We start from the raw sequence: 16,255 nt of genomic DNA on the forward strand, positions 1-16,255 counted from the left end.
ATGGAAAGTTCTCCATGTCCCTTAGCAACAGACGCTGGTGACAACTGACCTGATCATATTTTTCACTACAGATACAAGTTCACCAACTGAAGTAGCTACGCCACTAACACGGTCACTGAATCTCATAAACCCAACAGCCTAGCAAACTGCCAGTAGTCTCCTTTTATGCACCCAATCGATAAACAAAGAGGAATCAATCACGTTGCAATGTTCACTGTGTCGAGCTGTGAAACAGGATGGGCCTACCTACGTTACTGACGTCTGTCTGACAATATCACGAGGAGGAAGTTGGATAAGAACATAAAGCATTTAGAGTACAATTTCATCACGATCTCCCGCTCCCCCCACCATACACAAATGCACGCTTGCGCGCGAGCACACACACCTGAGTAATTAACTCAGAAGAATTAACTCAGCATCAGGCTATTCAATATTCTGAATCTACACCCCTAATTTGGGCATAAATCAAGAGTTGTGTCACTGCACTCCTAACGGCAGAGCCTCCAGCTATGAAAGCCGAATCGTTGAGCCTCGTCTCAGAATTATTAATGGCAGCACTAGACAACCAGGATAGATAGTTCATAACTCAGGCAGGAAGTGTGCCTCCTTGACTTTATAAATAGACATTAAAATACAATACGGCAGTGAAAGTTATAAAACTGTAGCCTAGCATAAGTCCCTCTCAAACCAAGCCATAGCCCTAATGTTTACAGAACAATATAACTACTCATCAAACAAGCCCACAGTGGGGTTCTGCATCTAGCTATCAGCTAACTGCAGCGTTTCCTCTTCGATTAACCAACTCCAAAGCCAGACAAAAAAGGGACCACTATTTCAACAAAACCGCTGTCTCGGCAACGCTTCATACATTAGCCTATTAGGCGTTGCGTTTTAATTTGCTGTGAGAAGTGACGGATGTGCTTAGTTAGGCTATATTTCCTCACCAAGTTCTCCATTTATGGAAATAGCATAACACTATCCTAATGAGCCTCCCTTGGGTTGAACAGACAGCAGGGAAACACTCCTGTAGTAGACTCTGCATCCTCATTATAGAAGCGGTAGGAAGGACACTGAGCTGACAACATGTCACCCATTTACTTTAGTAGTATAAAACACTTCATCACACCAGCCAAGCCAATGGTAGGCACTTTTATGTTTTTACCTTTATTTAACTAATTATTTTTTACAATGACGGCCTACACCGGCAAACCCCGGATGAAGCTGGGCCAATTGTGCGCCGCCCTATGGTACTCCCAATCACGGCTGGTTGTGATACAGCCTGGATTCAACCCAGGGTGTCTGTAGTGACGCCTCTAGCACTGATGCAGTGCCTTAGACTGCTGCACCACTCGGGAGCCCAGGTATGCCTGCATAGAGAGATCCCAGCAAATTGGCAATCAAATTACACATTATTGGTGGCATGATAGTGATTTAACATTAATACATTCCCTACTTTAGAATGAAAGTCTGAAGACAAGCCCTGTCAGTGACTGTTCTTTCAGCACTCCATCCCTCTGACAAGAGGAATAGCAAGCCATATGAGGACAGCTGAACATGATACACGAAGAGAAGTGTCATGCAGAATATGTTAAACACAATTAGCCCAAATAGTTAGTAGGGCTTTTGCGTCATGCTCATGACATGCCTTGAAATAAGATGTTGTCCATGCTCCAATTATGAACTGCACCAGAGCTCGAGGACTATGTGAAGGAGTGTTTTGTTTGTTTGTGTATTGTGAACGGGTAAGAGAACTGCGGTGGAAGGACACCTCCTGTGGATGTTCTCAACAGGTACCTCGGACTGGGGAGCAACGTTGTTCTCTCCACCATTTTAGCATGTTATTTATTCTCACATTGACATATACAGGCGGGTGAACGTTAACCATTGCCATTAGCGGACAGTTAACGCGAAAACAAAGTTACTTCAAAAGGCACGAACTGCACGATATAACGTTAGTGTTCCTTAGTTCTACCAACTAGAACTAACTAGAAAAACAGTTATTTCAAACATGTATATTTAGTTTGTACAGAGGTATCATTCCTGCATGCCTAAAATGCATAGCTAACTAGCTAGTTACTATTGTTAACTAGCCAACAGCGAGTTTGCAAAGGTAGCTAGTTATTGATGAGGCAAACGAGCAGGCCTTGCTTGCGGCGCTTCGGGGGAAGCTAGGTACGTTAGCTAACCACGATAAATGATAACTATTTTAGCTAACTAGCTCGTTATTAATGATTTGTTTGTATTAAAATCAAGCCATCTAAACGCAACTCTTACCTGTGCCAAGTTGAACTTTGAATTCCTTTGAGTTTAGCTAGCTAGCCAACAAGCTAGTTAGCTAACGTAGCCCTTCAGCTCGACAAATTATTCCGACCTTAGCTAGTTAGCTAACTAAGCTAGCTAAATTTGCCACTAAGATTGTAATTTGATAACCTAACTACACAAATTCACCGTTAATCCCTACAAAGAACGTGTGCGAAGAAACAAACACATGTTGTCTTACCAGAAACGTTGACAAAACAGAATGATTTATAAAAACAGCTGTAGCTGCGTGTGGCCACGGGAAAGATCAGTGTGTAGCGGCAACAGACCGAGGCTAACATTCAGCACAAGACGAAACAGCAAATCCGGGAAATTGGAGAGTACAGCAGGAAGCATTGGGACTGACAGTATGCCCAGCAAATCCGAATGAGCGTCCAGTGATCGTTCTACTGTAGGGGTCATGTACGACTAAAATTAGATGTATTTCACATGCTTTTGAGTCTGATAGAAAAGTCGATATGCATTTGAAATCACTTAGAAAAGTATCGTTGGAAAAAAAATAAAAACAGCTTTTTAGTCAAGATTCAAGAAAGTTGCAGGCTTCTTATCTTGAACGCAACTCCTATGGAATACGCTACGCAAACTACGTAACTACTGTCAAAGTTTCCCGCGAAACTACTGCACATGGAAATCTGTATCAAAACATTTCTGCACTGGTGGTCTGTATCCTCTTACTAATGTATTTTTTCAAACTAACAAGTGCAAAGCCTTAGCATGTATAATCTATTGTACATGGTTTGAATTGGTTTGAGCTGTAGCTAAAAACGTGGAGGGAATTTGCTGTGCATAGTTAGCTAGTTAGCTAACGTTACCGTGGAAGTTAATGTAACCGTATTTGTCAGTGTACCTTTGTAACCATCCTCCTGTATCCCTATTCTTCCTAGCATCAATAGTCTTCTCGTTCTTTGTCTTACCTTAACAGATATCCTTGCATTGGGTAACCCAGCAGTCTCTTAGCACCTTACCAATAGGAGTAGAGGAGCGGTCATTTCGTGGCAGTTCAGCAGCCTGTTCCTGATATTGTCGCAGGTAAATACATACATGAGGAGGACAGTTGTACTGAGACATGGTGCATCACCAAGCTGTAAAACAGCACTGAAAGCATTTTAAATAGGCATTTTAGTCATTTAGCAGACGCTCTTATCCATAGCATCTTACATTAGTAAGTGCATACATTTTCATACTGGCCCCGTGGGAATCGAACCCACATGGAGGCAAATTTGAGTAGTGCCTCCATTTTTGCAAAATGCCAAAGCCAGGCTGGATGATTAATTGTCAGCCAGGGTTGGTTTTTCTTCTCACTGTTGTTTTTTCGCTCTCTTTTCATTCTCTGCAAAGGCATCTAAAAGTCAAGACGGGCCATGAGTGAGGTCCAGGATAGGGATTGTGATCGCCAGAACTCCCATGTTGACAGGAAATGGGACAGTCAGTTGTCATTTCTCCCAGACAAGCTACAACAGAGACTGATGCCATTCCAAAAGGAGGGGGTCAAATTCGCCCTATCAAAGAATGGAAGGTAGGTGGTTGTTAGTAAACTGGTTATAAATCAATCAAATTGATTGATTTATAAAACCCTTTTTACATCAACACCTTTGTCACAAAGTACTTTACAGTAACCCGGCCAAGGTCCCAAATAGTAAGCAGAAGCACAGTTTGTGCTCACTTTATTCAATAAGTCATTTTTACTTTAAAAGCTAATAATAATAAAAAATATTATATTAAGCCTGTAGCCTGAATCACCTCAGCCTCACACAATGTGAGCAGCAGAAGAAAAAGCCAGCCAGAGCCTGACTACTCGTCAGTCAGTCAATCAGTGGATGTCAGAATCCCAGGGGACAGGCAGTCAGGGACAGTCAGGTCAGAGTAGTCAGCCTGAGCAGTAGATCAATACAGGGACAGTAGAAGTCCTGTACTATGAGGATGAGTCATCCAGTCAATATGTTGGAGGCATTAATGTGACAGTAAACACTATCTGGGCTTTGTAGGGCTCTGTGTACGGTTTCTCCATGGAGACTAGTGATGCAAGCTGTTAGCGATCAGGAGAGCAGGGCCAGGTGCTGTGTTGGAGTTGTTGTAGTGGGACCAGAGGCTGAGGCAGATCAGAGCAACACACACATTGACTGCCAAGTTTGGTTTGTCTTTTAGGACACCCTCTGTGGACAGAGGTTGACATGTTTGTATTGAAGAACTCTAGCTAATAGTTATACATTGTACAGACTCTTCTAATCGAGAATCAGGTTGTTTGATTGCCCACCTCGCATCAATATGTAGCCTGGTTTGGAATTACGTTGATGCCAATTTATTTATTTGTAATGCAATTTAGAAAGGCTGGGAGCCTCATACTAATCTTCTTATGATAATGTAGTGTCAGTTACATTGCATTCCACTCGGGCATAATGTCAGTTACATTGCATTCCACTTGGATATAATGTCAGTTACATTGCATTCCACTCGGGCATAATGTCAGTTACATTGCATTCCACTCGGGCATAATGTCAGTTACATTGCATTCCACTCGGGCATAATGTCAGTTACAGTGGGGAGAACAAGTATTTGATACACTGCCGATTTTGCAGGTTTTCCTACTTACAAAGCATGTAGAGGTCTGTCATTTTTATCATAGGTACACTTCAACTGTGAGAGACGGAATCTAAAACAAAAATCCAGAAAATCACATTGTATGATTTTTAAATAATTAATTTGCATTTTATTGCATGACATAAGTATTTGATCACCTACCAACCAGTAAGAATTCCGGCTCTCACAGACCTGTTAGTTTTTCTTTAAGAAGCCCTCCTGTTCTCCACTCATTACCTGTATTAACTGCACCTGTTTGAACTCGTTACCTGTATAAAAGACACCTGTCCACACACAATCAAACAGATTCCAACCTCTCCACAATGGCCAAGACCAGAGAGCTGTGTAAGGACATCAGGGATAAAATTGTAGACCTGCACAAGGCTGGGATGGGCTACAGGACAATAGGCAAGCAGCTTGGTGAGAAGGAAACAACTGTTGGCGCAATTATTAGAAAATGGAAGAAGTTCAAGATGACGGTCAATCACCCTCGGTCTGGGGCTCCATGCAAGATTTCACCTCGTGGGGCATCAATGATCATGAGGAAGGTGAGGGATCAGCCCAGAACTACACGGCAGGACCTGGTCAATGACCTGAAGAGAGCTGGGACCACAGTCTCAAAGAAAACCATTAGTAACACACTACGCCGTCATGGATTAAAATCCTGCAGCGCACGCAAGGTCCCCCTGCTTAAGCCAGTGCATGTCCAGGCCTGTCTGAAGTTTGCCAATGACCATCTGGATGATCCAGAGGAGGAATGGGAGAAGGTCATGTGGTCTGATGAGACAAAAATAGAGCTTTTTGGTCTAACTCCACTCGCCGTGTTTGGAGGAAGAAGAAGTATGAGTACAACCCCAAGAACACCATCCCAACCGTGAAGCATGGAGGTGGAAACATCATTCTTTGGGGATGCTTTTCTGCAAAGGGGACAGGACGACTGCACCGTATTGAGGGGAGGATGGATGGGGCCATGTATCGCGAGATCTTGGCCAACAACCTCCTTCCCTCAGTAAGAGCATTGAAGATGGGTCGTGGCTGGGTCTTCCAGCATGACAACGACACAAAGCACACAGCCATGGCAACTAAGGAGTGGCTCCGTAAGAAGCATCTCAAGGTCCTGGAGTGGCCTAGCCAGTCTCCAGACCTGAACCCAATAGAAAATCTTTGGAGGGAGCTGAAACTCCGTATTGCCCAGCGACAGCCCCGAAACCTGAAGGATCTGGAGAAGATCTGTAGGGAGGAGTGGGCCAAAATCCCTGCTGCAGTGTGTGCAAACCTAGTCAAGAACTACAGGAAACGTATGATCTCTGTAATTGCAAACAAAGGTTTCTGTACCAAATATTAAGTTCTGCTTTTCTGATGTATCAAATACTTATGTCATGCAATAAAATGCAAATTAATTACTTAAAAATCATACAATGTGATTTTCTGGATTTTTGTTTTAGATTCCGTCTCTCATAGTTGAAGTGTACCTATGATAAAAATTACAGACCTCTACATGCTTTGTAAGTAGGAAAACCTGCAAAATCGGCAGTGTATCAAATACTTGTTCTCCCCACTGTACATTGCATTCCACTCGGGCATAATGTCAGTTACATTGCATTCCACTCGGGCATAATGTCAGTTACATTGCATTCCACTTGGACATAATGTCAGTTACATTGCATTCCACTCGGACATAATGTCAGTTACATTGCATTCCACTTGGGCATAATGTCAGTTACATTGCATTCCACTCGGGCATAATGTCTGTTACATTGCATTCCACTCGGGCATAATGTCAGTTACATTGCATTCCACTTGGACATAATGTCAGTTACATTGCATTCCACTCGGACATAATGTCAGTTACATTGCATTCCACTTGGACATAATGTCAGTTACATTGCATTCCACTCGGGCATAATGTCAGTTACATTGCATTCCACTCGGGCATAATGTCAGTTACATTGCATTCCACTCGGGCATAATGTCAGTTACATTGCATTCCACTCGGGCATAATGTCAGTTACATTGCATTCCACTCGGGCATAATGTCAGTTACATTGCATTCCACTCGGGCATAATGTCAGTTACATTGCATTCCACTCGGGCATAATGTCAGTTACATTGCATTCCACTCGGGCATAATGTCAGTTACATTGCATTCCACTCGGACATAATGTCAGTTACATTGCATTCCACTTGGGCATAATGTCAGTTACATTGCATTCCACTCGGACATAATGTCAGTTACATTGCATTCCACTTGGGCATAATGTCAGTTACATTGCATTCCACTTGGACATAATGTCAGTTACATTGCATTCCACTTGGACATAATGTCAGTTACATTGCATTCCACTCGGACATAATGTCAGTTACATTGCATTCCACTCGGACATAATGTCAGTTACATTGCATTCCACTCGGGCATAATTTCAGTTACATTGCATTCCACTCGGACATAATGTCAGTTACATTGCATTCCACTCGGGCGTAATGTCAGTTACATTGCATTCCACTCGGGCGTAATGTCAGTTACATTGCATTCCACTCGGGCATAATGTCAGTTACATTGCATTCCACTCGGACATAATGTCAGTTACATTGCATTCCACTTGGGCATAATGTCAGTTACATTGCATTCCACTTGGACATAATGTCAGTTACATTGCATTCCACTTGGACATAATGTCAGTTACATTGCATTCCACTCGGACATAATGTCAGTTACATTGCATTCCACTCGGACATAATGTCAGTTACATTGCATTCCACTCGGGCATAATTTCAGTTACATTGCATTCCACTCGGACATAATGTCAGTTACATTGCATTCCACTCGGGCGTAATGTCAGTTACATTGCATTCCACTCGGGCGTAATGTCAGTTACATTGCATTCCACTCGGGCATAATGTCAGTTACATTGCATTTCACTCGGGCGTAATGTCAGTTACATTGCATTCCACTCGGGCATAATGTCAGTTACATTGCATTTCACTCGGGCATAATGTCAGTTACATTGCATTCCACTCGGGCATAATGTCAGTTGACTTAAAAATTATATTTGAATGAGGTTGTGCGAAGTACATCACATGCCATCTAACTAAAGCGTTATTGTAAGTGTCTGCCGGGGCCACTTGTAAGGGTTGCCACGCCGACGCTGGTGTTACAACAGATCAATAGACAGATAGACTGTGTTGTTGTTTCTCTTGCCTGAGCTTCAAAATGACTGTGAAATTCAATACCACAGCCGATGTTGATGTGTGCATCAAATCCCCGGACCCCAACACAGGTCCCCAACACACAACTGGTCCCCGACGATATTCTCAGTTTGGATGTCATGTGTGATTTGTCACATCCTTAGCCAATAGATTTAAAGATATGACTTAAAATAAGTTAAAACTACCCCCCTCCTTATTGTATGATATGAACAGTGTTTCATTTGAGATGGGGGTGTAATTGTCAGCCAGGCGTTTGCTTTGAGCCAGACTAAGCAGAAACAGCTCTACATCAATTATAAAGGCTTATTAATGAATTAATTACAAGATGCTGATTCATCACGATGCAGTGACGAGGAAAATGTGACAAGTATGTAAAATAGCTTTATTTGCATGCTGACATAGGCCTAATGCATGACTTAGCTTAATGATCCTAGAGCTTCTAGATCTGATAGGATTAGTGAGGTGTGTTCCCGTTTAAAAAAACGTTTTCAAGTTTTATTGTTTTCACGTGCACAAGTACAGTGAAATGCCTTTTTTGCTAACTCTAAACCCAACAATACAGTAATCAATAACTGTGTAATACTAAAAATAACATAAGGTTGTTGATATTGAAAGATAGGTACAGGTCCCAGAAAAATAATCCCACTACTTGAATAGCCTACCTGTCCGTGGATAAGAAAGCATGAATAATATTAATGTATGGTAATGTATGAGCCTCAGTGTAAGTCGTCTAGTCTATGTTCCATTCATTGAAGACAAGACAAAAGACTTAAATGATTATGTGGAAGGTCAAAGACCCCGCCTCCATCCCGGGAGGAAGAGCTGCGTTTACAGACATCTTGGTGCTGGTGGGTTTTACAGATAACATTAAAAAGTTGTTCAACGTGCTGTTGTCAAGCAACGGTGGCAGTCAGAGCATCCTCCAGGAAACCAGCTGTCTGGCTGAACGGGCCTCCTATTCCCTGTATAGTGCATTACTTTTGACAACAGCCTGGGCTAAAAAGTAGTGCACTACATAGGGAACAGGGTGACTTTTGGGATGCACCCAGGTTATTGAAAGGAGAATGATTAATGCGTGGAGAAATGGAAAGCACCTGGCTGAAAGGAGCCTCTCTCGCTGTCTTTCTCCCTCTGTTTTCTCTCTCTTTCAATCTCTCCCTCCCTCTCTCCATTCCCATTGTGTGTACGCATTATGCTGGTTGAGCAGAGTGGGCTGGCAATTAGAAGAAACACCAGTGGAAGGTGCTCATTAATCATGCTGTTCAACTGAAGGGGAAGGAGGGGGATCACAACTGTTTTTCTCATGGGTAGATTAGCTCTACCTACCTTGTGTTACATTTTGAATAGCACATCTCATGATCATTGCAGACTGGTGTTGCCTACCTGTGTTACATTTTACATTCAAGTCATTTAACAGACGCTCTTATCCAAAGAGACTTACAATCAGTCCATTATACTAAAGAAGCCCAAACGACCACGAACAGCCATGATAATGAGCATTAGGAGTATCCTAAAACCTATTTCAATATACAGTGCATTCGGAAAGTATTCAGACCCCTTGACTTTTTCTAAAATTGATTACATCGTTTTTTCCCCCTTATCAATCAACCCACAATACCCCATAATGACAAAGCAAAAACAGGTTTTTAGAAATGTTTGCAAATGTATTAAAAATAAACTTAAATATCACATTTACATAAGTTTTCAGACCCTTTACTCAGTACTTTGTTGAAGCACCTTTGGCAGCGATTACAGCCTCAAGTCTTCTTGGGTATGACGCTACAAGCTTGGCACACCTGTATTTGTGGAGTTTCTCCCATTCTTCTCTGCAGATCCTCTCAAGCTCTGTCAGGTTCGATGGGGAGCTTCGCTGCACAGCTATTTTCAAGTCTCTTCAGGGTTGTTCGATCAGGTTCAAGTCCGGACTCTGGCTGGGCCACTCAAGAATATTCAGAGACTTGTCCTGAAGCCACTCCTTCATTGTCTTGGCTGTGTGCTTAGGGTCGTTGTCTTGTTGGAAGGTGAACCTTCGCCCCAGTCTGAGGACCTGAGTGCTTTGGAGCAGGTTTTCATCAAGGATCTCTCTGTACTTTACTCTGTTCATCTTTCCCTCGATCCTGACTAGTCTCCCAGTCCCTGCTGCTGAACAACCTTCCCGCAGCATGATGCTGCCACCACCACCATGCTTCACCTTAGGGATGGTGCCAGGTTTCCTCCAGATGTGACACTTGGCATTCAGGCTAAAGAGTTCAATATTGGTTTCATCAGACAAGAGAATCTTGTTTCTCCAAGCAGGCTGTCATGTGCCTTTTACTGAGGAGTGGCTTCCGTCTGGCCACTCTACCATAAAGGCCTGATTGGTTGAGTGCTGCCTAGATGGTTGTCCTTCTGGAAAGTTCTCCCATCTCCATACAATAACTCTGGAGCTCTGTCAGAGTGACCATTGGGTTCTTTGTCTCCTCCCTAACCAAGGCCCTTCTCTCCCGAATGCTCAGTTTGGCCGAGCAGCCAAGTCTAGGAAGAGTATTGGTGGTTCCAAACATCTTCCATTTAAGAATGATGGAGGCCACTGTGTTCTTGGGGACCTTCAATGCTGCAGAAAGGTTTTGGTACCCTTCCCCAGATCTGTGCCTTAACACAATCCTTGGTTTTTGCTCTGACATGCACTGTCAACTTTGGGACCTGATCTAGACGGGCTCCTGAGTGGCGCAGCGGTCTAAGGCACTGCATCTCACTGCTAGAGGCGTCACTACAGACCCTGGTTCAAATCCAGACTGTATCACAACCGGTTGTGATTGGAAGTCTCATAGGGCGGCGCACAATTGGCCCAGCGTCTTCTGGGTTTGGCCGGTGTAGGCCGTCATTGTAAATAAGATTTTGTTCTTAACTGACTTGTCTAGTTAAATAAATAAATACATTAAATAGACAGAGTGCCTTTCCAAATCATGTCCAATCAATTGAATTTACCACAGGTGGACTCCAACCAAGTTGTAGAAACATCTCAAGGATGATCAATGGAAATAGGATGCACCTGAGCTCAATTTTGAGTAGCAAAGGGTCTGAATACTTATGTAAATAATGTTTTTTATTTGTAATACATTTGCAAAAATGTCGCTTTGTCATTATGGGGTATTGTGTGTAGATTGATGAGGAAAAAGAAAATGTGGAAAAGGGGAAGGGGTCTGAATTCTTTCCGAATTCACTGTAGATACTATCTGAAAAATAAGTGCTACAAAGAGTGTTGGTGGAATCCGTTATGAACAGGGAGGTGTTGATAAAGCCTGTTTTGTAAAGGCGGGTGGAGGGAACAGGCTAACGGCTTATAACCTTGTGAGCAGGGTAATAAAACTGTCATCATTGATCTGTGGAGCTACTACACTTAGAATTGCAAAGGGAGGAAGCTGTGGTGTGATTATTATTGGATTGGCAGTGGCTCTGTTGTATCCAACTGATGGACAGACCTGACTGGAAATCAGACCTCTTATTTGTGCTGATATTGCTTATGTCATAATACATTTAGCAATATCAACATGATTCTTAGTTTGAAATGGTGACCAGAGTCTAGGCTATATTGTTACTGCACACTCACTAGACTATATATATATATATATATATATATATACACACAGTGCTGTGAAAGTATTTGCCCCTTCCTGATTTTATTTTTTTTGCACATTTGTCACACTGAAATGTTTCAGATCATCAAACAAATTGTAATATTACACAAAGATAATCAGGAAGGGGACAAATACTTTTTCACAGCACTGTGTGTGTGTGTGTGTGTGTGTGTGTGTGTGTGTGTGTGTGTGTGTGTGTGTGTGTGTGTATATATATATATATATATATACACACACACTACAATGTCTTTAGAAAGTATTCATACCCCTTGACTTATTCCACATTTTGTTGTGTTAGTGTTACGTTCCCCAGCAAGAATGTCTCTCAAACAGAAGGGGGAACTAACAGTCACTGACAACAGCCGAAACAGGTGGGTTTTAGGAGGGCTTCTGAAAGACACTCATGGGGGTGTCTACTGAGAGTTGACTAGCAACAACTGGGACCTAAAAGACACCCACCATGAGCGCCAACTAAATTTGCCCAAGAACAGGCAAGCAAAAGGAAAAACCCACCAAACTTAGACAGGAAACAAACTAAACATCAGATGAAGGAATGTTTGTGTAAAAATCACAATAGTGAGTGCCAACTGAAGGTGTTAACCTTTAGTCGAGAGTTTCAAATCCTTGGTGTTTTTGGACCTTGATAGTTCGTTGGTGATGTGGACACCAAGGAACTTGAAACTCTCGACCCGCTCCACTGCAGCCCAGTCGATGTTAATGGGGGCCTGTTTGGCCCTCCTTTTCCTGTAGTCCACAATAAGCTCCTTTGTTTTGCTCACATTGAGGGAGAGAGTGTGGTGCCAGGACAACAACGTCAGGTCTCTGACCACCTCCCTATAGGCTGTCTCATCGTTGTTGATCAGGCCTACCACTGTTGTGTCGTCAGCAAACTTAATGATTGTGTTGGAGTCATGCTTGGCAACGCAGTCGTGGGTGAACAGGGAGTACAGGAGGGGACTAAGCACACACCCCTGCATGCCGCATAACATGATGCTGCCACCACCATGCTTCACGGTAGGGACGGTGTTAGACGGGTGATGCGCTGTTCCTGGTTTTCTCCAGACATAGAGCTTTGCATTCAGGCCGACAAGTTCAATTTCAGTCTCATCAGACCACAGAATCTTTTGCCTTATGATCTCAGAGTCTCAGGTGCCTTTTTGCAAACTCCAGTTGTGCTGTCAAGTGCCTTTTTTTCAGGAGTGGCTTCCGTCTGGCCACTCTCCCATGAAGCCCAGATTGGTGAAGTGCTGTAGATAGACTGTTGTTCTTCTGGCATGTTCTCCCATCTCAGCCAAGGAACTCTGTACTTTTGTCAGTGGTCATTGAGTTCTTGGTCACCTCTCTGACCAAGGTCCTTCTTGCCCAGTTGTTCAGTTTGGTCAGAGGGCCAGCTGTAGACAGTCTGGGTAGTTCCATGGTCCTTCTTGTTCAGTTTGGTCAGAGGGCCAGCTGTAGACAGAGTCTGGGTAGTTCCATGGTCCTTCTTGTTCAGTTTGGTCAGAGGGCCAGCTGTAGACAGAGTCTGGGTAGTTCCATGGTCCTTCTTGTTCAGTTTGGTCAGAGGGCCAGCTGTAGACAGTCTGGGTAGTTCCATGGTCCTTCTTGTTCAGTTTGGTCAGAGGGCCAGCTGTAGACAGTCTGGGTAGTTCCATGGTCCTTCTTGTTCAGTTTGGTCAGAGGGCCAGCTGTAGACAGAGTCTGGGTAGTTCCATGGTCCTTCTTGTTCAGTTTGGTCAGAGGGCCAGCTGTAGACAGAGTCTGGGTAGTTCCATGGTACTTCTTGTTCAGTTTGGTCAGAGGGCCAGCTGTAGACAGAGTCTGGGTAGTTCCATGGTCCTTCTTGTTCAGTTTGGTCAGAGGGCCAGCTGTAGACAGAGTCTGGGTAGTTCCATGGTCCTTCTTGTTCAGTTTGGTCAGATGGCCAGCTGTAGACAGTCTGGGTAGTTCCATGGTCCTTCTTGTTCAGTTTGGTCAGATGGCCAGCTGTAGACAGAGTCTGGGTAGTTCGATGGTACTTCTTGTTCAGTTTGGTCAGATGGCCAGCTGTAGACAGTCTGGGTAGTTCCATGGTCCTTCTTGTTCAGTTTGGTCAGATGGCCAGCTGTAGACAGAGTCTGGGTAGTTCCATGGTCCTTCTTGTTCAGTTTGGTCAGATGGCCAGCTGTAGACAGAGTCTGGGTAGTTCCATGGTACTTCTTGTTCAGTTTGGTCAGAGGGCCAGCTGTAGACAGTCTGGGTAGTTCCATGGTCCTTCTTGTTCAGTTTGGTCAGATGGCCAGCTGTAGACAGTCTGGGTAGTTCCATGGTCCTTCTTGTTCAGTTTGGTCAGATGGCCAGCTGTAGACAGAGTCTGGGTAGTTCCATGGTCCTTCTTGTTCAGTTTGGTCAGATGGCCAGCTGTAGACAGAGTCTGGGTAGTTCCATGGTACTTCTTGTTCAGTTTGGTCAGAGGGCCAGCTGTAGACAGTCTGGGTAGTTCCATGGTCCTTCTTGTTCAGTTTGGTCAGATGGCCAGCTGTAGACAGAGTCTGGGTAGTTCCATGGTCCTTCTTGCCCAGTTGTTCAGTTTGGTCAGATGGCCAGCTGTAGACAGAGTCTGGGTAGTTCCATGGTACTTCTTGTTCAGTTTGGTCAGATGGCCAGCTGTAGACAGAGTCTGGGTAGTTCCATGGTACTTCTTGTTCAGTTTGGTCAGATGGCCAGCTGTAGACAGTCTGGGTAGTTCCATGGTCCTTCTTGTTCAGTTTGGTCAGATGGCCAGCTGTAGACAGAGTCTGGGTAGTTCCATGGTCCTTCTTGTTCAGTTTGGTCAGATGGCCAGCTGTAGACAGAGTCTGGGTAGTTCCATGGTACTTCTTGTTCAGTTTGGTCAGAGGGCCAGCTGTAGACAGTCTGGGTAGTTCCATGGTCCTTCTTGTTCAGTTTGGTCAGATGGCCAGCTGTAGACAGAGTCTGGGTAGTTCCATGGTCCTTCTTGCCCAGTTGTTCAGTTTGGTCAGATGGCCAGCTGTAGACAGAGTCTGGGTAGTTCCATGGTCCTTCTTGTTCAGTTTGGTCAGAGGGCCAGCTGTAGACAGAGTCTGGGTAGTTCCATGGTCCTTCTTGTTCAGTTTGGTCAGAGGGCCAGCTGTAGACAGAGTCTGGGTAGTTCCATCATTCTTTCAATGATGGAGACCACTGTGCTCTTGGAATCAATTGTTTTATACCCTACCCCAGATATATGCCTCATCACAATTCTATCTTGGAGCTCTACGGACAGTTCCCTGGACTTCCGGGTATAGTTTCTGCTCTGACATGCACTGTCATCTGTGGGACCTTATATAGACAGGTTGGTTTCTTTCTATGTCCAAACAATTGAATTGGCCAAAGGTGGACTCCGGTCAAGTTGTGGCGACGTCTCATCGTTGATCAAAGGAAATTGGATGCACCTGAGCTCAATTGGGAGTGTCATAGCAAAGGGGTGTGAATACTTACAGTGTGTAAATTTAGATATTTCTGTATTTAATTTTGAGTAAATTAGCAACTTTCTAAAAGCATGTTTTTACTGAGTCATTATGGGTATTGTGTGTAGATGGGTGAGAGAAATTCAGGCTGTAACACAACATGGGGAATAAGTCAAGGGTCTGAATACTGAAGACACTGTACATACTCACTACAATGACACTCCCACACACAACATGTGGAATAAGTCAAGGGGTCTGAATACTCCCTGAAGACACTGTACATACTCACACACTACAATGACACTCCCACACACAACATGTGGAATAAGTCAAGGGGTCTGAATACTCCCTGAAGACACTGTACATACTCACACACACAACATGGGGAATAAGTCAAGGGTCTGAATACTCCCTGAAGACACTGTACATACTCACACACTACAATGACACTCCCACACAAAACCCACACACATTCATATACACTACATATGCTAACACACACACATACCGACACAACACAAACACACACACACACACACACTTTTACACTCATCAATGTTACTGCTACTGTTCTTTATTTTACTCTTAATATTATCTATCCTGATGTCTAGTCACTTTACCCTGCCTTCATGTTCATGTCTACCTCAAATACCTTATTATTATCTATCCTGATGTCTAGTCACTTTACCCTGCCTTCATGTTCATGTCTACCACAAATACCTTATTATTATCTATCCTGATGTCTAGTCACTTTACCCTGCCTTCATGTTCATGTCTACCTCAAATACCTTATTATTATCTATCCTGATGTCTAGTCACTTTACCCTGCCTTCATGTTCATGTCTACCACAAATACCTTATTATTATCTATCCTGATGTCTAGTCACTTTACCCTGCCTTCATGTTCATGTCTACCACAAATACCTTATTATTATCTATCCTGATGTCTAGTCACTTTACCCTGCCTTCATGTTCATGTCTACCTCAAATACCTTATTATTATCTATCCTGATGTCTAGTCACTTTACCCTGCCTTCATGTACATGTCTACCACAAATACCTTATTATTATCTATCCTGATGTCTAGTCACT

At 43.5% G+C, this 16,255-nt stretch overlaps 2 protein-coding genes across 7 annotated transcripts in view; one reads left to right on the plus strand and one right to left on the minus strand.

Moving 5' to 3' along the window:
* Positions 1–3,363, minus strand: part of LOC139532731 (R3H domain-containing protein 1-like) — a 56,766-nt gene extending 53,403 nt beyond the window's left edge. Inside the window, exon 1 of one of the 6 annotated variants that reach the window (XM_071330689.1) lies at positions 3,234–3,363. The gene's annotated coding sequence lies outside the window, so the exon portion shown is untranslated. Of the gene's footprint in view, positions 1–2,274; positions 2,691–3,233 lie in introns of those variants that run through there. The other 5 variants (XM_071330680.1, XM_071330687.1, XM_071330678.1 and 2 more) reach the window with 5 other exon arrangements.
* The window catches only part of LOC139532734 (DNA annealing helicase and endonuclease ZRANB3-like), an 86,972-nt gene continuing 73,958 nt past the window's right edge, over positions 3,242–16,255 (plus strand). The window contains exons 1-2 of the mRNA XM_071330699.1: positions 3,242–3,348; positions 3,658–3,835. Coding sequence (XP_071186800.1) covers positions 3,681–3,835 — 155 coding nt within the window. The 5' untranslated portion in view covers positions 3,242–3,348; positions 3,658–3,680. The remainder of the gene's footprint in view (positions 3,349–3,657; positions 3,836–16,255) is intronic.

The sequence above is a fragment of the Salvelinus alpinus genome, chromosome 10 (assembly GCF_045679555.1).
Source record: "Salvelinus alpinus chromosome 10, SLU_Salpinus.1, whole genome shotgun sequence".
In the NCBI taxonomy this organism is placed as follows: Eukaryota; Metazoa; Chordata; class Actinopteri; order Salmoniformes; family Salmonidae; genus Salvelinus; species Salvelinus alpinus.